The sequence below is a fragment of the Hydra viridissima genome, unplaced genomic scaffold (assembly GCF_058129835.1).
Source record: "Hydra viridissima isolate aposymbiotic clone 2 unplaced genomic scaffold, HvirCarnegie_v1 scaffold_1, whole genome shotgun sequence".
Taxonomy (NCBI): domain Eukaryota; kingdom Metazoa; phylum Cnidaria; class Hydrozoa; order Anthoathecata; family Hydridae; genus Hydra; species Hydra viridissima.
Genome location: NW_028324300.1, coordinates 18015571 through 18039529, shown reverse-complemented (window position 1 = coordinate 18039529; position 23959 = coordinate 18015571). Strand labels below are relative to the sequence as shown.

The 23959-nt window shown below is 29.7% G+C and overlaps 2 protein-coding genes across 6 annotated transcripts; both read right to left on the bottom strand.

Annotated features, from left to right (window-relative positions):
- Nucleotides 1-6746, bottom strand: LOC149893687 (uncharacterized). Of its 4 annotated transcripts, none has more exons than XM_090071142.1 (3): nucleotides 6241-6394; nucleotides 1108-1185; nucleotides 6-636 (listed from the first exon to the last, which is right to left on the bottom strand). In XM_090071142.1, the coding sequence occupies exons 1-3, from the start codon at nucleotides 6260-6262 to the stop codon at nucleotides 272-274; spliced, it is 465 nt and encodes a 154-aa protein (XP_089927268.1). In that variant the 5' UTR covers nucleotides 6263-6394; the 3' UTR covers nucleotides 6-271. The 4 variants fall into 4 exon arrangements, with proteins under 4 accessions (XP_089927331.1, XP_089927268.1, XP_089927377.1 ...); XM_090071290.1 differs by lacking the exon at nucleotides 6241-6394 and adding an exon at nucleotides 6673-6746 and having other exon boundaries at nucleotides 7-636; XM_090071205.1 differs by lacking the exon at nucleotides 1108-1185 and having other exon boundaries at nucleotides 1-642.
- Nucleotides 6747-8738: 1992 nt separating this feature from the next.
- LOC145183326 (radial spoke head protein 4 homolog A-like) lies at nucleotides 8739-19374 on the bottom strand. 2 transcript variants are annotated; one of them, XM_090097764.1, is made up of 14 exons: nucleotides 19149-19374; nucleotides 18615-18676; nucleotides 17395-17462; nucleotides 17140-17199; nucleotides 16789-16975; nucleotides 16465-16568; nucleotides 16334-16364; nucleotides 16000-16107; nucleotides 15602-15699; nucleotides 13372-13510; nucleotides 12977-13086; nucleotides 12613-12760; nucleotides 9287-9404; nucleotides 8739-9023 (listed from the first exon to the last, which is right to left on the bottom strand). In XM_090097764.1, exons 1-14 carry the CDS (start codon nucleotides 19247-19249, stop codon nucleotides 8807-8809), a joined length of 1551 nt encoding a protein of 516 aa, XP_089953890.1. In that variant the 5' UTR covers nucleotides 19250-19374; the 3' UTR covers nucleotides 8739-8806. The 2 variants fall into 2 exon arrangements, with proteins under 2 accessions (XP_089953890.1, XP_089953899.1); XM_090097773.1 differs by lacking the exons at nucleotides 13372-13510; nucleotides 15602-15699.
- Between the last annotated feature and the right edge of the window lie 4585 nt (nucleotides 19375-23959).

Sequence of the window (23959 nt, the reverse complement as noted above, 5' to 3'; positions counted from 1 at the left end):
ATTTAATAAAAGTACATTTTGAATCCCTTTAATAAAAAATACTTTTATATATAATTTAATCATAAATGGTGATGGCAAAAAAAATTGAGAATGCGTTCAGTTTAAAATTAGATGTATTAGTTCCATTTATTCTATGGTATTGTTTGTATAAGATCGACTATACTGCAATACAACATCTAATGGGATCGGTAACAGGTCGAATCGATAATATTCGAAGAAATTGAGTTGCAAAAGATTACACATCATAAGATATCTTATCCCATTATTTTATTCAATAGTCGTTGTAATCTAAGTATCCATCACAATTTTGTCCCAACAGGTTAAGATACTCACATGCGCAGTTAAATATTCCGTGAGTATCGTCACATCCTTCTTTTAAATTAAAAAGCTCTACCAAGTTTGAGTTTTTGCGGCATATATTTCTTGCAAGGTATTTGCAAAATTCTTTATTGTCTCTCTCTAGTACTTCTTTTAACTCAGGAAACTTTGATAAGTTTTGCATTTTTATCAACTCCTTAGCGAAATCTATGTTGAGAAAATCTAACGCCTCAATGGCAGGGTGTACACCATTTTGAGTCGCAAGTTGTAATATCTGATCCCTTTCGTCTTGATCATCTTTTTCAAGGTTGGTATCAACTATGACTATAATTAAAGAAAAACATATTAATACCTTTTGCTGTATATCGTTTTATTCCTCATTAATGTTAAAAAGTATTCACACAAAGCGAATGAAAAAACTTTATGTAAAGAAGACGAGCTAAATATAAGACACATTATCAGCACTTTAAAATCATGAATGGATAATGTGAGACAGAGTTTCATAATGAAGATGTAAGTTCAGCCAAACTTACATAGTTATAAACCAAACTCACAACAGGAGGTATTTGAAGAAGTATGTTCTGACATTAGCAAAGCTATATATAAAATTAGCAGAGCTATATATAAAAATTATTTTAATTTGAATTTTTTATACACGTCATAAAAAGTGTGTATTTGTTATAAGTTAACATGTTGTTTATGATTCTATTTTTGATTTTAATGTTTATGAATGAATAATACCGAAATGATCCGTTTGAATTTTATCAACTTGATAATAAATTTCTAAACCTTCATTATGTTTTCCCATTTCACTCAAACAGCTTGTTATATCATCTTTTGTAGTCAACGTTGATGGATGATTGATACCTAAAATATCCGTTCGTATCTTATCAACTTGATAATAAATTTCTAAAGCTTCATTTTATTTTCCCATATACATCAGGCAGATTGCTATACTATTTTTTGTAAGCAATGTTGGTGGGTGATTGATGCCTAAAATATCCGTTTGTATTTTATCAACACGATAATATATTTCCGTTTATTATCAACACGATAATATGTTTCCGTTTATTATCCTTTATTCACAAAAACTTAATTTTAAGAAGTGATAATTTCTCAAAAAGTTGTCTTCAATCTTTATCTGTTGCATAGGTTTTTCGGAGGCCCTCAAAAATCCCTCATGGGTTATACTAAAATCTATGGAGTGAATTTATTGGGTTTTGTTTTACCGTTTCGTTCTTTTCGATAAAAAGTTTCTTTACTTCTTAACTTTTTTCGAAATTTAAATTTTTTAGTTAATTTTAACTTTTGTATTGTAGTTAACATAAAATGAACATTTTAAAAATTTCATTTATGTTTGTATCTTGCTTGTAAATTTACAGCTTTTAATTTAGGTAGTCTCAGCACTGGAGTATCTCCACAAGAAGCTAAATATTATACATCGAGGTAAATCTAAATGTTATACATCGAGGTAAATCTAGTATTTGATATGCAGAAGTGAAAAGTTTTGGATGATGAATTTTTAAAAGTTCTAATAAGAGATGATTTTGTTATGTAGATGTAAAACCATCAAATATACTTGTAAATTATAATGGGGAGATCAAACTATGTGATTTCGGAATCAGTGGTCACTTGGTTGATTCTCTTGCAAAAACGTTGGGTGCAGGATGTAAACCTTACATGGCGGTATAAATGAATTTTACTTCAATGAGTGTGAAAATAATTATTTGATAACAGTGGTATTTTAGATTTTTAAAGTGCTCCACCCTATACAAATGTTACGATTAATATAAATTGTCTGAAGTTTTTAAAAAAAAGTTTTTGATGCATAGGTATTACGGTTTTAAGAATTCCATCTTTTTATCGTGAGTTGTAATAATTTTTATCGTGAGTTGTAATAATTTTTATCGTGAGTTGTAATAATTTTTATCGTGAGTTGTAATAATTTTTATCGTGAGTTGTAATAATTTTTATCGTGAGTTGTAATAATTTTTATCGTGAGTTGTAATAATTTTTATCGTGAGTTGTAATAATTTTTATCGTGAGTTGTAATAATTTTCTAAATATATCTTATATTTCTCCGTCCCTCTTTTTTTTTTCTTTTTTTTTTTTTTTTTCAGTTTTTGATCGGTTAGCTGATATTTTAAAAGAATATATCACCGAACAGAGCGGTAGAACATTTTTTCTGCTTCCGGGTAAATATTCGTTTTAAAAAAATAGAATATTTTCTTCAAAAGTGGAAAACTAGATTCTAGAAAAGGAAGGCGAAAAGAATACAACTGTATACTAACTCCTTAAAAGCGAAAAATATCTAGACTTGATGTTACTTTGCTAACCACCTATGGACCAAAGTTCTCGAGAAAATATCCTATTATTAGTTAAAAAGTAGTACGACAATCGCTTCATACTTTGAGAAAAAAAAAAATTTAACAGTTTAGGTTTTACAGAAAAACATCCGTTAATATTATTTAAAAATGATAATATATATGTATATGTATGTATATATATATATATATATATATATATATATATATATATATATATATATATATATATATATATATATATATATATATATATATATATATTATTATTATTATTATTATTATTATTATTATTATTATTATTTTCAAATGATATTATATTATGTCCATGCATGAAAAGCTTTATCTTTTTATTGTGACAAGTTACTGAATCAGTTAAGAGATAAACAAATATTTTTTGAATTGAGCTGCTTTTTCATTGTGATCCATTTTGGAACTTAATTTTTCATATTTTCAACTTCTGAAATGTGGCTAGGCATTGGCTAAATTGTATCAGCTTGGAATGTATTTCGATCACTAACTACTTCAATATTTGATAAAACTGAAAAAATATACAATGTTTTATATAATTTGATACAATGTTTTTGTTTATTGTTAATACAATTTCAGTACTAACAGTTTGAATGTTTAGTTACCATAGGGATAGCAGCAAAGTTTTGTTTTATCTAATATAAAGTTTGCTACTTTAGTATGTTGATGTGTAGTAACTTAATAATAACACAGCAGTATATTTATATACATATATATATATATATATATATATATATATATATATATATATATATATATATATATATATATATATATATATATATATATTAATAATAAACATCAAATAATACGAATTCTCTAAATACAAATATTAATTTATTATGAGAAATTTTCACTGGATTATGGTTACCAGCATCATCAGCTCGTAAAATTATTTTAAGTTACAAAAACGGTTAAAATTAACTGACGTCAGCAGTTGAATGGCTTCTTTCTTTATCATTCTTACGTAAAAACGTAAAAAATGGTGTCCAAAATTTAGTTTTAACAAATTGCCCATTATCAAGATTAATTCCGCCATTTAGAGGGGAGCATTGGTGTCTCTGTATTTCAAGAGCCTCACGGACCTTCCTATCAAATGTTTTTGTTTCTACTTTAAGGGTTTTAGTTCTCTCCCAATTAATTTCTTCTTGACATGATTCACTATGTTTGGCTATTGCAGATTGATGATGCTTGCCCTCGTTTAAGCTTTTTTAATGTTGTTGGGTTCGAGTTCTAATTTGTAATTTCGTTTCGCCAACGTATTTCTTTAAACAGTTACATTCAATTAAGTTAGTTCCAGGTTGGCTATTTAACAAGAAAGTTAACAAGAATATAAAATTTAACAAGAGAACAAAGAAAAGCTCTTAAAGAACTTAAAGAAAGCAAACTTGTCGATATATATCCGTTTGATAAAGGTAATGCTTTTGTTAGAATAGAACACGGAAAAGCTTTAGAAAAAATTCGCGAACAGATTGGTCCAACAAAAGTTCTGAGTGAGGATCCTACTTATAGTTATGCGACTAAGATCAGAACCTATCTCTCACAACTTAATAAAAAGCAATGATTTTCAAAAACTGAATACGATAATATATATCCAAGTGACCCCATCCCACCTCGCATGTATGGTCTAATTAAAGCTCACAAACCTGAAAAATCCTATCCTATGAGAATAGTAGTATCAACAATCGGCACGCCTAACTATGGAATATCTAACTACTTAGTAAAGACAATACAACCTGTCTTAAACAAAAACGTAACACGTTTAAAAAACTCCTCTGACTTTATTAACAAAAAAAACTCATGGAATTTAGAAAATAATGAGGTTCAAGTTTCATTTGATGTAGTAAACCTCTATCCATCAATTCCACTTAAAGAAGCTACTTTGATTCTTTTAGATCAATTAAATAAAGATGATTCCTACAAATTTTCTACTAAACTATATCGGAAACTAAAAAGCTGATAGAGCTTTGTTTACATCGATGTTATTTCTTGTGGAACGAAAAAATTCATGAGCTGGAGAATTCCGGTCCTATTGGTCTTTCGTTCATGGTCATACTGGCAGAGTCTTTTCTACAATATCACGAAGAAAATGCTTTTAATATTGCAAAAACATTAAACCCTCCTCTTGATTTAAAATCCTATCTAAGACATGTTGATGATAGTCATGCTAGATTTTCAAAAATTCAGGAAGCAGAGCAATTCCAACTTATTTTAAATAAACAACACCCTGCAATACAATACACAATCGAAATAGAAAGTAAAAATAAAACTTTAAACTTCCTCGATGTAACGGTAATTAATAACACCAATGGTAATTACGAGTTTAAAGTTTACAGAAAAGAAGCCATTACGAATATTCAAATTAAACCTCACTCAAATCACGACCCCAAAATTTTAAGCGCAATATTTAAAGGTTACCTCCACAGAGCTTACTCCATATGCAGTGATTTACATTTACAAAACGAGATAACTTTTCTAATTCAAATGTTCAACGAAAATGGTTACGACAAAAAACAACTGGTAAGTATTGCTAACCAAATTAGAAAAAAACGGTCCATAAATAAAAACAAATATCAATTCGAGTGTGACACCGTTCATACAGTTTCATTACCGTGGATACCATCACTGTCCCCAAAATTAAGGAAAATATTTAGAAAAGTTGGATGTAGAGTAGTTTTTAAATCGAATCCTAATTTAAGATCACTGTTAACGTGTAAAAACAAATCTAAATTACCACGCAATAGCCAACCTGGAACTAACTTAATTGAATGTAACTGTTTAAAGAAATACGTTGGCGAAACGAAATTACAAATTAGAACTCGAACCCAACAACATTAAAAAAGCTTAAACGAGGGCAAGCATCATCAATCTGCAATAGCCAAACATAGTGAATCATGTCAAGAAGAAATTAATTGGGAGAGAACTAAAACCCTTAAAGTAGAAACAAAAACATTTGATAGGAAGGTCCGTGAGGCTCTTGAAATACAGAGACACCAATGCTCCCCTCTAAATGGCGGAATTAATCTTGATAATGGGCAATTTGTTAAAACTAAATTTTGGACACCATTTTTTACGTTTTTACGTAAGAATGATAAAGAAAGAAGCCATTCAACTGCTGACGTCAGTTAATTTTAACCGTTTTTGTAACTTAAAATAATTTTACGAGCTGATGATGCTGGTAACCATAATCCAGTGAAAATTTCTCATAATAAATTAATATTTGTATTTAGAGAATTCGTATTATTTGATGTTTATTATTAATATATATATATATATATATATATATATATATATGCATCCAATTAAAATATAGCGAGTGACGTCATTTTAATGATTAATATCTTGAATTATTTAAAGAAAAGATTTATAAAATTTATACAAATTATCAAAATGCTATTTAAAAAAAACGTGTGGGATTTACCAATCTCAGATTATTTCTCAGACCAGTATTCTCCTATTACAAACTCAGCTTCAGATTCAAAAGGAATTTATTTTTAATGCTGATGTGAAAATAGCATAAACTTACCCTGAAGTATTATATTTTTATTAAAATAAAAGAAATACTTACTTTGATTGATTTTTTCCTCCATTTATCAGTAGCCTTTAAAATATGTAAGACACTTTTATTTCCCAAAAGAAAAAGGCGAACTTAAGTATTTGCGTTGTTTTTCATAATTTTATCCCCTTAAAATATAACGATAACGTCATTTTAATGACCAATATAAATTATTTTAAAGGAAATTCTTTGTTACTTTTTAATGGTTTTTAATGGTTTTTTTTAAAAGCCAAAAATAATGACGTTAAAGTGAAGTTATGATTCCATAAAGAACAGGTCGAAAATACCAATGTTTTAATTCTTTATATCTATTTAGAAATATTATTTTTTACATATTCAGCCTATTTTTGTTGATACTTTTTATAGCAAACTATATTAAGTAATAGTTTATCTTGATGTTTCTGCAAAGATATGTCAAAATTAATAAATTAAAGGTTGTCTTACTTTAAACATGATTTAGCGAAACCAAAATTTCAGTTCAGTAATACCGTAACCAAGATTTGAGTGAACCTAAAATCCAAACCGAAACAGGCCGAAACTTGAAAAATTTTAATAAAAACTGACTACAAAATTAAACACCAATATTATTACGTAACTGTACTGCGCGGAAGTACTTGTATTATTGTAAATGACGTTACGAAGTTTCCTTTTGTAAATGACTTTTAAATGAAAGACTGTAAATATATTTTGAGCGGTTTTTTAAAACCGTATTTGAGGGATTTTTTTGTGAATGACGAATGAGTATAAATTGAACGCAAAAGTTTTGCAAAACTGAGTTCTTATTGGGAGAAAAAATATGTTATGAAAAAATTGCAAATTTGAGTTCGCAGTGAGAAAATCATGATCACTAAATTATAAAGTTCTAAAACTAAACTTAAAATATCTCCAAAGTAAAATTTCTGTTCATTATGATAAAAGTTTAAAAAAAATTCGGCCGAAACCGCACATTCCTGTTAAAAACATAACAGATTTACCCCATTCGTTTATGTTTTTGTTTTTTTTGAAAACATATTTGTGACCGGAGAAGTTTATCGACGCTTGAAAAGAATGCTTTTGTCGGAGGTAGTATACTTAAAATAGCGTCGTGATATTATTACTAAAATAAAAATATTTGAGGTTTCTAATCGCATTAACATTGTTTAGAAAAGTTTAAAATTTATTTTGGTCGAGTCGTAATTTATGAGCGTAAACTAAAAAAGTAAAAAACACATTTATTTGTATTAAAAGGTAATGAGAAAGTTCTTTTGTTTTCGGAATTTTTTTGAATGAAAGACTTAGCATATTTAGGACTTCAGAAAATTTTCCTATTTTTTTAAGGAAAAGTTTTAAATTTGATATTTGTAAAGTGAAAAACTGTTTCTTTTTAAACTGTGAAATGATAAGAACGCAACCATCTCGTTTTAATATTCCAGATCATTGGTATTGTCTACGATGTAAAAAGAAAATAAGAGCTGATAGCTTTTACGCCGGAAAGTCATACTTTAATGTATCAAAATTGCACTGATAATGAACAGATTTGCTATTGATTTTACACAAAGACATCGCACAAGACGAGGCAGAAGTAGACTTCAAACACGCTATAGTTAATTGGTCTAATTTTTGTAAAGAACTTTGTAAACAGTGGCTCGAGGAAAAATCCATGTAAATAGGAGGTGCAGACGTTACAGGACAAAGAATTGTGGCAGAAATAGACGAATCAAAGTTTTATCACAGGAAATACAATCGTGGACAATCGCGTCAAGGTCACAGGGTATTCGCCATAATTGACTATAACTCCGGAATGATGGTTCTTTGTTGAAGTACCTGATAGAACAGTTGAAACACTTCGAGCTGCTATTGAAAGATGGATTTTACCTGGATCGTCTATACACAAAGTTGTTGTCACCAGGATAATTTCGTCAACCAAAGGCGTGATGATGTGCACGCATAAAAAAAAATGCACACGTTTTTTAAAACAGAAAACAACTTGCGTGCTCTTGAGCGTGCGATTGCTCACGCTGTGAATTGTCATTACCTCTAACCTATATTTTATATTTAACTATATTTAAAGATATTGGTTATCATGAAGAATATATTTGAACTGCTCCTGAAATGAGAGAAATAAATTGAATACTTAAGTGTTTTTTTTAAAGGTTTTCATGATCACTAAAATGAGGAACAAATAATATTTCTATAATTCTATCATCATAATATGCCGGATACAACACCAGATTATTTAAAATTTATTTTTTTAAATTTTAAAAAATTTGCTCTGGTATCTCTATAAATTTTACAGAGGTTTACTTTTGAACATTGTTACAACGCGTTTTATTGGAATTAAACATTTGGAATCGCTCGGGAATATTGCTCTCCATTAGAGGAATGAGATTCCAAAGTAAACCTCTATGAGAAATAAATAGATACGTATTTACATAAGCATAACCTTTTCACTTTTGTGAAACTTTATGTCTGTAAATACGTCACCCATCACCAAATAAAAAGATATTGACACTTAAACAAATCCTCGTACGAAATGTGCCAGCAACTTTTCTTAGTTCAAAAGAAGGCTTTTTATTTTAAGTTGCTAAATAAACTCAAACTAATCATCAGCATCAGAATCTTCTGACTCGTCTTCCTCCTCGGAAGCCGCTTCTTGCGTGGAAACTCGAACTGATCTTTCTTGTTCAACAGTCGGATCATTGCATTCTGTGACGTTCGAAACACTATATTCATCTTGTACAATCGGAGGAGTAGCAGGGTTGTAATTACCTTCGCAGTACTTCAACCCGTAACCGATGTATATATTACCATAAATTCTGGATTTAAAAAGTGAAGAACATAAAAAGATAAGAAACTGCAGATAAACACACACACAAATATATTTCTTACTGCATCCCTTTAAATGTACGAAAGGCCTAAAATCAAGTCAATTTCTTGATTTTAGACCTATTAAATCTTGCTTTAATGGTTATAAAGGAAACTCGATTATTTGTTAAAGTCAAATAGGCACTTGACTTATGATCTGAGGTTTGAAAAGATAAATACAACGTAAAACTGTTTACTTATAAACATTTCTTACTTATCAATAGCAAAGGAATGAGCACCAGGCCACGTGTTTGAGTGCATCACAGCAACAGCGAACTGTTTGATTGAATTGTTTGATTGTGTAGCGGTCCAGGGAGCCATCATGCCAACTCCTACAAGTTAACAAAAAAGCTGTTATTCACAGTCTCTTCGACCTATTAATGCAACTTCATTCCAAATATTATTGCACCGTAATTGTCATATACTTTTTGTTTATGGAGTAAAATAGCATCAGTATATTTTAAAAATAAATTCAACGGCTTAATGCTGAATGTACAAATCACACTAGCAGTGAAACTATAAAATTACAAAAGCAAATTTAACGCCAAATGTTCAACATAAAAGATCAGCATAACCTCAATTTATATAACACAGGTCAACAGCATTTTTGGGGCCAAAGATATTTCAACGAATTTAGGGTAACTTTGGGGCGCTGATTCTGAATATGTCATCAGTTTTGCCAGATTGGCTCAAGTTTTTGAGATTTTTCGTGAAATGTGTAAAAAAAAAGACGTAATTTGCTACACGCGCATTAACTTTATTGATATTGTCATGAATACAATAAATTTAACAAAGTAAATGTTGATTTTAGTTTATTTTAACTAGTTTTAGAAAGAAATCTTCAAAAATGAACAAGCCATGAAAGATAGGAGACATTTAATTGCTGGAAAAGCGCTTTTTATATGATTTTCTTCTATGTGAGCCATTCGGGCAGTCACGCTGTAGATTCCAGCAGTAATCAGCCATCATATGTCCCATCTGCCTTGGTACCTTTCCTCCATCACCATAATATCCTGATGAAATCTCTCCCCTTGTTCTTCGCTAAAATCTCCAAGGTTTTCTGGAAATCTGTCCAAGTGACTGTGAAGATAATGCAATTTAATGCTCATGTGTACACCCAGATTTCTAAATCTCAATAGCATGTTTTGTACCAGTTCTTCATAATTGTCTGTCTTTTTATTTCCCAAGAAGTTCTTCACTACCAACACAAAACTACACCATGCAGCAGCTTCAATGTCATTCATTTCCTTAGGAAAATTTGAATCTTTAATGAGTTTCCGAATTTGAAGACCATCAAAGATTCCTGCCTTCAATTTTTCGCTACTAAGACCAGGGAAAGATCTGCAGATGTACATGAAGCAATTACCATCTTTGTCTAATGCCTTTACGAACTGCTTCATTAATCCTAACTTTATGTGAAGTGGTGGTAGAATGATTTTTTCCCTGTCCACCAAAGGTTCGTTCACTATGTTTGATGCTCCTACTGTCAAGGTGTCCCTTGGAGGCCAATTCAGTTTCTCCCAGTGCTGATGTTTTGCTCTACTATCCCACATGCAGATGAAGCAAGGATACTTTTTGTATCCACTTTGCTGTCCAAGTAAAAAATTGAACATTTTTAAATCAACACATATCAGCCACGAATGTTCATGGTAGCACAGTTTCTCCAAGACCATTTTGACATTTTTGTATTGTTCTGCAAATTTAGTTGAGTGAGCTACTGGAAGAGATGCACACTGATTGCCATTGTTCAACAAAACACATTTCAAACTCCTTTTAGAACTATCTATGAAAAGGTTCCAGTCTTCAGGACGATATACTTGTAAACCCATTTGCAGCATCAGGCCAGGAATATCCTTACAATATACAAGTAGGTCATCTTCACAGAAAAATTGAAGAAGTGCTTCTTCTCTGGTCCTGTAAGATGTAGTTTTAGTTCCAGGCGTCAGACAATTTTTTTCACTTGGCCTTGAAGCTAAAAGTTCAGATGCACTTTTTGAGAGGTTGAGGTCTCTTATTAGATCGTTGAGCTCTCCTTGGGTAAATTGCGTAGGTGTTCTGAAACTTCCTTCATATTCTGGTTCACTTCCAGAACTAATGCTTAGCTCCATACCCTGCATTTAATCATCATCAGGTGGGGGAAGGTCAGGTAACATGGTAAACACAGGTACAGGCACATCTTCACCATGAGGGACAGGCCTTCTTGCAGATTCCATGTTAGGATACTCCCATTTTTGTTTCTTATGCTTATTGAATCCTTGCACTTGCACTGCACAGAAATAACAGTCATCATGATGATTTTTTTGCTCTCGCCACACCATTGAACACCAAATTTGAAGCTTTTTCTTTGTCCTTTGCTCCATTTTCGTAATAATTCGATACATGCTTTGCACACTATGTGTGGTGCCCAAGACTTGTCTTGGTCCCCAAGCATAACCCCAAAAAAGGCCAAATACACTTTTTTTATGAAGTCTGTTATGTTTCTTCTATGTTTTTGCAGTGTATATTCACCACAAATGTAACAGAATGAGTCTGGATCGTTAAGACAACTTCTTCTTGATGAGTTCATGCTTTTCACTGGAAAACAGACAACAACATAAAGTTAGTGCAAAAAATCAAGCTATGAACAAACTTTTAGAACACTAATTAACAAAAAACTATATTGAGAACTGCTCAGTTCAAGTACTAATCCCAAGAAATTAATGAGATGATGCGTCGCATTTACCAACAAGTGCTATAAGATACCAAAAATATCAAAAACTTGAGCCAATCTGGCAAAACTGATAGCATATTCAGAATCAGCACCCCAAAAATACCCCAAATTCATTAAAATATTTTGGACACCAGCAAATTTTTTTTTTTTTTGTTGACCTGTGTAATTTAATTCGTTTAATGACGAAAATATAAGGAAAACTTGATGCCGAAAGCATATTTCGGCCTCGCTTTAATATCACGAGCGTTCAGCCGAATTCCTGCTTGGCTACCTTGTTCCATGTCTTGTCCCATCACCATCTAACTCATTTTTTTTTATCTCACTGAGTGAGAATTGTTCCCAGAGAGTATGGGATTTTTTATTAAAGAGAAGTTTTTGTTTGACTTTAAGATCGATCTATTTTTGCTTCTTGATTTCTGAGGATGACAATACTATTTCTTAGTGGAGTATGTAAGTTGATGATCATTTCGAAGCTGTTGGTATTTTATTTGTTAATAATTTAAGCAAGCCTATCACAGACAATGATTTCCTATCGAACTTACCACTTCAGCCTGGACTTCACACCTTGCTTGGTAATTATCATCACATACCAATATCAAAATTTCAAAACTGCCTTATAACACATACGAGTTTTAAGGCAGTTTTGGAAATTTTGTAAACCTGGCACTGGCGTCTATTCACGTTTTTTACTGCTAAAGTTTTATATTCGTTGTGAGCATTTGTATGAGAAGCAATTACAAATGAAGAAAAATCCGGTTACTTATGGTGGGTTTAAAAATCAAAGTTGTTTCTACTAGAAATGACCTAAATCTTTGAATAATTCACTTAACCTTTATCTTCAGAAAGTGATGTTAGAAGGCCTGGTCCTTCTTCAATAGGAACTTCATCAACTGCTGACGATTCTTCGTCATCATCATCTTCATCATTTGATTTATTTAATGGAACATTTGAATTAAGATTATACCAGACTGTACGACCCTAAAACAAAAGTTAATTTGTTTACATCTTTATTTGAAACACACGAAAAAATGTGTCTTTTTTTAATATTAAAAAAAAAAAGAAAGAAAGAAAAGGAAAATTCAAACTATTGCAGTACTAGTATTAAATTAGAAAAATAACCCCAAAAAACAACGAAAGCAAGACAATTGAGAAAGAAAAAAAAGTAGAATGTTACAAAACAACTAAAAACGAAACCTGTGGCAAGATAAAAGGACAATGATGCACCCAAAATGCATTTGATTGATCACATAAATCACTGACAGGAATCCCCTCAAATTCCATATTCTGTATGAACGTACTTCCATCTAAAAGTACATTTTGATCTTACTAGCACCAACTGATTTATAAGTTCAAAAAAGTGACAAAAGTTTAAATTTTTTATTTCTAACATACTTCACCCATTTACTCATCCATTTCAAGGTAAGTTTATTAAGTAAAAGTTTTACTATATATATATATATATATATATATATATATATATATATATATATATATATATATATATATACATATATATATATATATATGTAATTACGGTAAATAAGTGTCTAGAGGCAGCTTAAAAATAATAAAATTATGAATATATTTACCGCGATTTTCATCATCATCATCATTTTCCTCAAACATGTAATACCCCTGTGGGCTGATATGAGTACTTGCAGAAATCCTGGCAATTGTTGCACGTAAAAGGTTTGCTTCATTTCCAGGAAAAGGTGGGTAGCAAACAACCTATATTTAACTAACCTCTCTTATCTCACAACTTATAATATAAAAATAGATGCTTTTCTTCTATTAACCCAGAAATTTAAAATTAAAAAGACAATTCTTGTTTTAATAAGATTTTAGCAGATAGGTCCTTTAGTTAAATCAGAGGAGCCTTTACATAGTTCATGAAATTAATGATTGTTAAAAAAAATCTTATAAATGTCAAGTAAAGCTAAATTATGCTAAATTATGTAAAGCCAAGTTCATGGTTACCAATTTCAGAAGAATGATAAATGGTTTCTTATACTGTAATTAATTAAGTAGAACAGCTGCATTTTTGTACATAGTTATATAATTGGTTCTTAAAAACAGGTGGCAAAAAAGTTAAGAGACAAGAGTTAAGTTAATTTTTCTCATATAAATCGATATGAAGATTGTTTAGTTTTACATCATTTGTAATCTACTGTGTCTAAAATTTAACTAAAAAACATTTTTTAAAAGTGAGGTAAAACGTTTTCCAGGAGAGAAAATCTTTGAGAAAGAGTTAAAAAGATCGTTGAAAAAAACCTAAAAATGAAAAAATTAGAAATCATCAATCACTTTTAAAAGGAAGGAAATCCATGTTCAACTTTGTATAAGGTCTTAGATAAGTTGCAAACTGATCAAGAAAAAACAGGATGACCATCTTCATGGAAACCAGCTGAGCGAGCTCAATCCAAGCAACTGGTAAACAATATATATGGAGTGAGTCAACAAAAATTGGGCCAGAAATTTGGAAAAAGCCATCAAGATATTTTGTAGCAATGGTCGAATAGGCAAATTTCTCACTATAAAAACACCAAAACTCCACAATACAGTGATGATCAAGCTTAAAGAGCCAAAAAATTGAGTTGAAAGTTGGTAAACCATCTTTATGGAAAAAAAGGAGACAAAGTGATCAACGATGAAAAATATTTCTTATTTAATGGGATGGAAATGCCCAGAAACGCTGGATTTTACATTGATAACATCAATAAGTGTCCAGAAAACATCAAATATGCACAAAAAGAAAAAATCCCTTCAAAAGTTCTTGTATGGGTAGCAATTTTAAATGCAGCTATATCAACTCCACTTAATCTTTAATGTAATGTTCCATCAAATCTGAACTATATATTATATAATCTGAACTGTATTCAACTCCACTTATTCTTTAAAAGTCATGTTCCATCAAATCTGAACTATATATTGAAGAATGCTTAATCAAAAGACTTCTCCCATTTCTTCTTCATAAGCATTATCATAAACTTTAGTACATATTTAGGCCTAATTTAGCAAGTGTCCATTACTAAATGCAACTATTACATGGATGGATGAATTCTTGAATTATTTTGCCAAGGATATTAAACTAACAAATGTTGCATAAGCAAGGCCAATCGAAAAGTATTGGGGTTGTTTAGCACAAAAAGTTTACAAGAATGGCTGGGAAGCAAAAACAACCAATCAGTTGGTCAAAGAATTAAAACAAAATTGAAAGATATTGACTTGGAGTATTACAGTCTATAATGAAGGGAGTCAAGCCAAGTTTAAGAAAGATCAGGTTTATTTTTCATTATTTAAAAAAATGAAAACTTGTAAATAGATAAATATTTTTAAAAAAAATGCAAAAAAACGTTTGTTCTTTTCTTAGTTTTTGAAATATTTAATTTTAAATTTTGTCTCTTAACTTTTTTACCACCCTTCAAATTTAAATGATTGTAAAAAACAATCATAATGTTTTATAAAATTCCTCATATTTTGACACTTAAAAACTGATTATCTGTGATTTATCATCTAGATAATTTAAAATAAAATTTTTTTTAAATTGTAGGCTGAAACTTTCTTTTCATTTCATCTTAGGATTTGTTTAATGAAATTTTTCCAAAATAACTTTATTAGACGTCATGGTAACAACTTTGTAATAAATTTAACAAAGATCCTCAATAAAAAAAGACTCAACAAGAAATTTTCCAATACATATAAAAAAATTAAATAAAAAGTAATAAAAACAAATATATTTTAAACTCAAATTATTTGCTTTGCTTGGACTATTTAAATTTACTTATTTCAAAAAATAGAGTACAAAAACATTTCTTTTACCTCAGCATCTAAATTACCAGTAAATAACTTCCTCACTTGCCTAGCTACAACTATTTGTTTAGGTGTGACCGGGGGAAGACGGTGCCATTCTAGACCAGCTACCATAAAATTCAAAATATAAAGGCTAGAATTTACTGACAATATAATTGAATTATTGATGATGATGATGATGATGATGATGATGATGATGATGATGATGATGATGATGATGATGATGATGATGATGATGATGATGATGATGATGATGAGGATGATGATGAGGATGATGAGGATGATGAGGATGATGATGATGAGGATGATGATGAGGATGATGATATCATCAAAAACACTATGTGCATATAGTTGTTGCATATTGTTATTAAACCATAAGAATAATTATTCACGAAAATATTCATTACCATCATTGCATACAAAGTAAACTTTTGAATTGCAACCTTGGCCATATTCTTCTTCTGGAATGTCAGTAAGCGGTTTGGTTGGTAATGGGTGAGCGTTATCTGAATTACCTGGAAAGTGATATATAAGTATCAGCTTCCTAAACAACTTAGCAATTTATTCATTTGTGATATAATTTGTTTTACAGACCAATCCAGAGTTTTCTGGAGAATCAACCAAAAGGAATAAATATCACACAGACTGTTTAAAAGAAACAAACTTAATTGAACTTCTTTGATAATTGTATATTTGTAGTATTTAATTCATTTTTTTAAAAGTTTTTTACTTTTTGCTTACTTTTGTTTGAATCAATCAAAGGACTTTCAAGCTAAACCAAAAAAAAATTTTTTTTTAATATTTCAAATTATGTGATGCACCCTGTATATTTAACAATGTCTAGCATTATAGAATTACAACTTTTTGTAAACCTCTTTAGTTTCTGGTTCTTCCTTGTTGGGTTTCATATTGTCTTCTCTGTCACAAAATACTACTTCTGCAACAATATAATTTTTATTGATGCCTAATATCTTACCTAAAATAAAATTGCATATTGTTTAAGAAAAAAACAATGACATTGATAAAATAGAACTGAGTTAAAAATTGTTAAACTTTTTAGTAAAAAAAAACAATCAGCAACACTAAAAAAAAATATTTGATTGACAAAAAAAGTTAAGTTTTTGTCAAAATAATCAAATTTAATGTTCATTCTTTTATTAAGATTATTCACTTATCAAAATCACATTAAAACTCACCCCAAAATCTGCAAGATTTCAGTTGATATGTATTTGTGAGATGTTTTAATGCCAAAAAGATGAGAAATGTCTCTTCTCTACCTAAACCGATACCAGCTTGCTCAAAATAATAAGCACTCTCCATGATATCAGTTAGGATACAACGCTCTTCTTCAGATTCATTTCTCTTGACTCTTCTTTCTTGAAACTGAAAAAAAAACAAATAAGATATTTTACTTACATTCAACCAGAGAAATATACATTCAACCAGAGAAATATACAACCAGAAATATACATGCATCTAAAATAAATAAATTTAAAGAGAAAATTGAAATAACTAAAAACATAAAAAAAATAGTTTTTCAAACTTACATTGAACAAATCTTTCTGCATATTAGCAAAAGCCACTTTTGATGAGACCTTCTGTTTATCCTAAATATTTAATTTTTAAAAGCAGTAATTACTAATAAGTTTTTTCAACATTTTTAATACTAAGAATGCACAAAAATATTAAAATATTCTTGATTAAAATTAAAAAATCAAAAAAATGATTTAAAATTCATGTATATAAGGCAAGAACCTCCATAACAATAAAACAGGTTGAAAGCTTATGGCGAATTTTCTTACTTGTATGCAGTCATTGTTCAAATGAAACCTTTTCTTTTTTAGATTCCAGCTGCATTCTTCCAAGAAATCTATAAGTTTTATGTGCGTGTATTAGAAGTGTTCAAAGTTATAGCAAAATTAAAACCTCAATGCACATTCTGTTTTACAAAGTGCACCAGCATTAATACCATATTTACAAAACTTTTTCCAAGTACTTTAGTAAACAGTTTTCCTAGGTATTTTGGAAACACCACAGGTACTCTGCTAAACACCACAGGTACTCTGCTAACTATCTTGTATATAAACAAATAGTTCTGAAAGGCTAAAAGTTGAATTAAAATAGCACTTGATCATAAAAATTACATTTAAATTTAAATTTTTACACTGATTTGAAATAACATTTGAATATTGATATTAAGAAGTCACATTTTTCATAGTATTTATAAAAATATTTTTAAATTATTATCAAAGAGAAAATAACCATACAAGGAAGAAAAAGTATTTTAAACTTTTTTAAAATACTTTTTCAGAGTGAACATGTTAGAAAATAACAGTTGAAACTGTCAGAATTTGAAAAAAATATTTGAATGATTTTTTCATTCGAAATAAGCTCAAAGTTTGAAAAAGACTGTAAACTGAAATATTGGTCACAACTAGGAATTGCCCTAGAATACAATTATTAATAATAAATTTCACTTACCACTGGTTGATTCATAACTGTGACCAAAATTTCAGTTAAATATTTCTTTCATTAAGGAGGGACTTCTAGAAAGAGCATTGAACTAAGTAAAAACTGTTGAAGACTAAAAATGGTATTGAAGTAAGATGATGTTAGTATAAACTATTTTCCTTTAATACCTTTTAAATCAGTTTTTTAAAGTTTAGATACAATCTTAAGGTTTAAGAAATAATTTAAAAGATAATCATAAAAGAAAGCAAATAAATATATTTTTAATTTCATCATTAAAACAGAAACAAACCCACATTTATTTTTGAAAATCAATGCATGGAAAAAATTCCCTTTACTCTGAGAAAAAAATGTTAAAAAGCTACTCTTCAGGAAATCAAAGAGGTTGGAAGAAAGGTGGTCCATTCACTAAAAAAACCCTTTTAGTAGTGATATTGAGAATGTTTCATGAAATGGTGTTTACTTTGAAAATTTGTTTTTCCAATTTTTAAAACACAATCTATATCTATTGCATTTTTAAAAAAACTGTTCACTTTAAAAAAACAGACATTACTTGATATGACTTTCGGCTTTCTTTCAAGAATATCAGCAATAAGATCAACTAAATGATCATACCTGAAAAAAAAAAATCATTATTTTATCTGAAAGTTAAATAACAATCATACCTGAAAATTATTTAATGCACATAATTTTTTGCATGGATAAAATGTGTTTTACATACATGTATATATATATATATATATATATATATATATATATATATATATATATATATATATATATATATATATATATATATATATATATATATATATATATATATATGTATATATATATGTATGTATGTATGTATGCATATGTAAAACACACGCACCCACATCATATAACACACACACACACACACACACACACACAAAATTTTGTAAACTTGTAGGGTCTAAAATTCCTTCATTATTTCACAATTTTATTGTTTTACAGAAGAAAAACTAAATATATGCATAACACTATTTCATAATAAATGGACACCAAGTAAATAGCCTATTGTTTCGTTAAATATTTAACTAAATCTAAAACTTTACAATCTTACAATGAAACTTTGGATATTTGACTTGACTTAAGAAGATAAGACTTTGCAGCTTTAAATTCACTTTCTAAGTCCACATTTACTGCATTAAGTGTATCCATCATTTAAGCTAAATAATAGATCCCTTAAAGTGAGTTAGTTCTAACCTCTTTGGGTTACATTTAGACTTTTTAGAGTTTTCACTTTAACTGCACATTTCCTTAAGGTCAGGAAAAATAAACAAATACACGAAAATCCATGGAAACTTATCGCAATAAATAAAGATTTTTGCGAAGCGCGCATCACAACTTCAAACAGGACTACTCTAAATACGAAACCTAATATTTTTGTCTTAATAAGATAATAATACCTAATATGAATGTCGCAGCCCAATCTTCAATCCTACTGTTCGTATAGTCTCGTTATCATAAGTCTCCGGATCAGTATGTAATCAGCAGTGCTTCTGCTAGTAAACAACGATGAGATATAGATCAAGACAACAAAACGATTAAACCTTATATTACCTTGCAGTTCACGTGTTATAGTATAATACTTGTTTTCGCTCCCATTGTAGACTATCTATCGTCAGTGTGTAGATAGCTTTAGCCATCCAAAGTGCTCTGCGAAGGGTACCAGACATCCTGATGGCAGCTTGACATTTATTTAATTAAAGATAAAAATTTATTTAATTAAAGATAAAAATTTATTTAAATAAGAGAGAAAACTCTCGTTAATCGTGCGAATGATTATTCCCAAGTTGTTCTTTAACAACATTTAAAACCATAATTAAAGGGGCTGGTCGTAATACAAGTACTTGACTCATTTCATGCCACTTTTCTCGGAATTGCTTGAAGATTAATATTTCTGGTTCAGAAGAAACAAACATTGAACTCTTTTGCTGACAGTATTTCAAACATGTGAATTCTGCACGCTGTCCATGAAAGACTTTGTCTAAATTCAATTTTTAATCTAGCATCATCGTGATGTCCGTTTTTAGAAGCAATGGTGGCAATAAAGCACGTTCCAGTATCATGAACCTCACCTAGTGCATAATTAGATCCTGATTCAAACTTTAAAACTCCTAGGTCTTTGTGGTACCATCAAGAAGTGATGAGAACAAAAGGAAATCGATCTACCTGTTAAGTACCTATTCTGTGACATCTGATGAACAACTGATTTGCAAGGTTCGTTTTTTTCCTTTTATCAGTCTGGTGACCAAAGAGTGTCGATGCATAGTACTTTTGGAAGGTTTAATACTAAATTTTGAAGTACCTGTTTTTTTAAACGAATTTACACCATGACTTTAGTTTCTTTGTTTAACAAAACACTGTTGCAACCTTAGGAGATAAACATGCTTGCGCTGTTTTGGTGGAGTGCACTTATTGGGACGCGCTATTGTAAAAGAAAAATTATTATACTTGCTCAAGTATATAAATTGCTGTTTTCATTCATTCGTTTCATTCATCATGTTCCTGAATCCTGGATTTCATCTTTTGATGATCATCTCCTTTTGTTAAAGAAAGTGATGTAGAAAGAAGTGATGTTTTATTTATTGTTGACTGTGGCATGATTCTTGAGTAGCAAGCTTTTTGTCAACAGGTCCCATTAATCTAGGTCTTGAGTCCCTGTTGTGATTTTAAAAGCTATTTACTTTTTTCATTTTTGTGTAATGGTTGGTACTCTTTTATTCATTACGTAAATAAAATTACAAACAAAACTTTCTTAATCTTCTTGAAGTGTTTAATACTGTTTTTATCAATTGGTCTTTTTCATAATTCTTCTTCTTTAAACGAATCTCTTCTTTTTCTTCTTCGTCTTCTTCTTCTTCGTCTTCTTCTTCTTCTTCTTCGTCTTCTTCTTCTTCTTCTTCGTCTTCTTCTTCTTCTTCTTCTTCGTCTTCTTCTTCTTCTTCTTCTTCTTCTTCGTCTTTTTCTTCTTCTTCTTCGTCTTCTTCTTCTTCTTCTTCATCTTCTTCTTCTTCTTCTTCTTCTTCTTCTTCGTCTTCTTCTTCTTCTTCTTCGTCTTCTTCTTCTTCTTCTTCGTCTTCTTCTTCTTCTTCTTCTTCTTCGTCTTTTTCTTCTTCTTCTTCGTCTTCTTCTTCTTCTTTATTTGAAACGGCCAAAACTTCTGTTTATTCTTCTTTAACCAGTTTTCTTCTGACTCTTGTTTAATTCTTTACTTCATCTGTTTATCAGAAATTTCTCTTTTTTTTTCTTCGATCACTTATAAAATTTTTTTGTTTATGCAAAAGTTCTTCAAACACAAAAATTCTTTCTCCCTAAAATTCTCCTTAAAAACTTTATTAAAACTTTCTTTAACTGCTCTTTAAAACTCCGTGTTCCTCTCCGTCCGTCCTTCTATCTCCCTAAAGATCTATTTTTTTGAGCTTTTATAGTTTTTGTTTATTTTTGGTTGCGATACCTGTTCATCATTTATTTATATTCCAGGTTGATGAACCATCGTGTATACGTCTTTTCTCTGGTCCTAGTTTTTAACTTTTCCTTCTTGTCGCTTTATCATTTATTTATATGGCAGGTTGATGAGTCCGTCTTGTGTACGTCTATTTCGATCGTTATCTGTAACTTAATTATCCCTCCACACATTATTTTAAAAATGACCATTAAAAAGATAATTATCAAAAGGACAAAAAAAAAAAAAAGTATCCATTGTTATTGTTACAAATGTCACGATGATGAACGTGTTGATCATGCGCGTCGTCGCGTTTAACGAACCTTTGTATAACAAACTGATTGATTTCCAGTTTACCAGAGACAAATTCTTAAAGATGGTTCCAATGAGATTTATTTGGTTAATGCAAAATATTCCATTTCTTGTTTCCAATGATAACAAAAATCATGGCCTTTCAATTTTGCTTTGTTCCGTCACTCAAAGAAATTGATAAATTCGAGCGTTCTACTTTGTTCCTTAATTCCCTTGGTCATATTTATTTGTTAGCTAAATAAAAAAATGAAAACGGTTAAATGTTAAAAGTGTAAAGATTATGCTTTTTAAATAGACTTATAAATATATCAAACTTTCGGAATTTTTTTTTTGCTGAATCAAAGCAATGTATATAATGTCACTGCTGGAAGTCTTAAAAGGTTAGAATTTTTGAATTTTTCTTTTTGCTCGATGTCTAGACAAGCTTTAAACTCGTTGCGGGAGACTGGAAACGAAAATAGACCAATGAAAATTGAAAACGAATTGTATATCACCCATTGCCAAATGGACAGTTAAAAAATTGCAGCAACGTCAAAAAAAAGCTTTAAATTACGAAGGTGTATGTACGGGGGAAGGGGGGGGGGAACTAACTGGTTTGGAAAAAAGAATTCAGAAATCTTTCTAGGTTCGTCTATTTGACGCTAAAATTCCATCCTTCGCTAACGACATTGTCTCGACCACTTTTTTCTTTTTGTCGTACGGACAGGATACGGCTGGACCCACCACGTAACATATGCCACCAGTGAAAGATCTTTTTCTGCTATTAATCATCTAAATATGTAAATCAGATTACCTATTCTTGAAATTCACTTTTACACCTTCAAGAAGATCGAATCCACGCTACCAATTTACGAGAGGTTGTAAAGGAGGCCAAAAAAGAAGATTCAATAGAGAATTTTCTCAGAAGAAGTTTCAAGGATGATTTTTAAAACTAAATTTTTTAGTTTCACATTTGGAAGAAAGTAAAAGAAAGATAAATTTAAAAAAGTGAAAACAATTTTATTCAATTTTCCAAAATTATTAATTTAGCATTTATAACACTAACAAGTCTCTTTTACTGATTTTTATTTCTTTCGAAGTTGTTTATTTTTTATAATATTATATTTAAAAGCAAAAAATATTCCTCTTATTTTAAGAAATGACGAATTTTCTCAAACTGATGAATACTTATTAAAAAAAATTACCTAACACTGAGTGACTTTCACTAAAAAGCTGTCTAGAGTAGCATGATAACTTGAGGTAGTAAGGGATAGTGATAAATATGTTTTCCGAATTTAAGGGTGAAAATTTCTACTTAAATTAAACTTTATGTTAAAAAGTTGAAAGTTAGTTTTAAAAAATACACGGAAAAAGATGAAGAGGAAAAGTCAAGAGATAAAACGTTTGTTATGGTGTGTACTTTAAAATTTAGAATGTAAATCAATCAATATCAATATATTTCGTGATAAAGATGCTACAAAAAACACAGATCATTGCAAATAGTAATTCACTAATAAAGCCTAATGACCTATATAAGATAAAAAAAAGACAAAAGAAAAACATAAGAAATAAACAAGTCAAATAACAAAAGTAGAAATTTACAAAAATTTATAAGCAACGCTCATAAAACAGACTTTTAAAAGAGATAAAATATGCGTCAAATAGTTAAAATAATTAACTTTTAACCGAGGTTTATATCAGTATCAAATTGTATTTGTAGAAAACACTTTTAAGAGATAAACAATATATTTAGATAACTGTAAATACAGTTCCATAAATCAGCACAGTATCCAAATATAAAGTTATGGTGATTTGTGGTGATTGTAAGGCTCTTGCCGCGATCCCTTTAAAGATCTTTGAGGCCTTTAGACTACTTTTTATATTTAAGAATAATTGTGGTTAATTATTCTAATTATTCAATTACCGTTCTAAATACCAATATCTTTAATAGTGATATTTGAAAACACGTCTAAATCCTCATAGGCTGTATTTATTTTTTTACTGTGTATCCATTTATTTATTTTTTTATTTGTCTTTTAATAGGTTTAAAAAATCTAAAAATTCGACAATAAATAAATCTGACGGAAATAAGTTTACATTTTTCGTCAAAAAGGTGAGCCTCGGCGTTGTTTCAG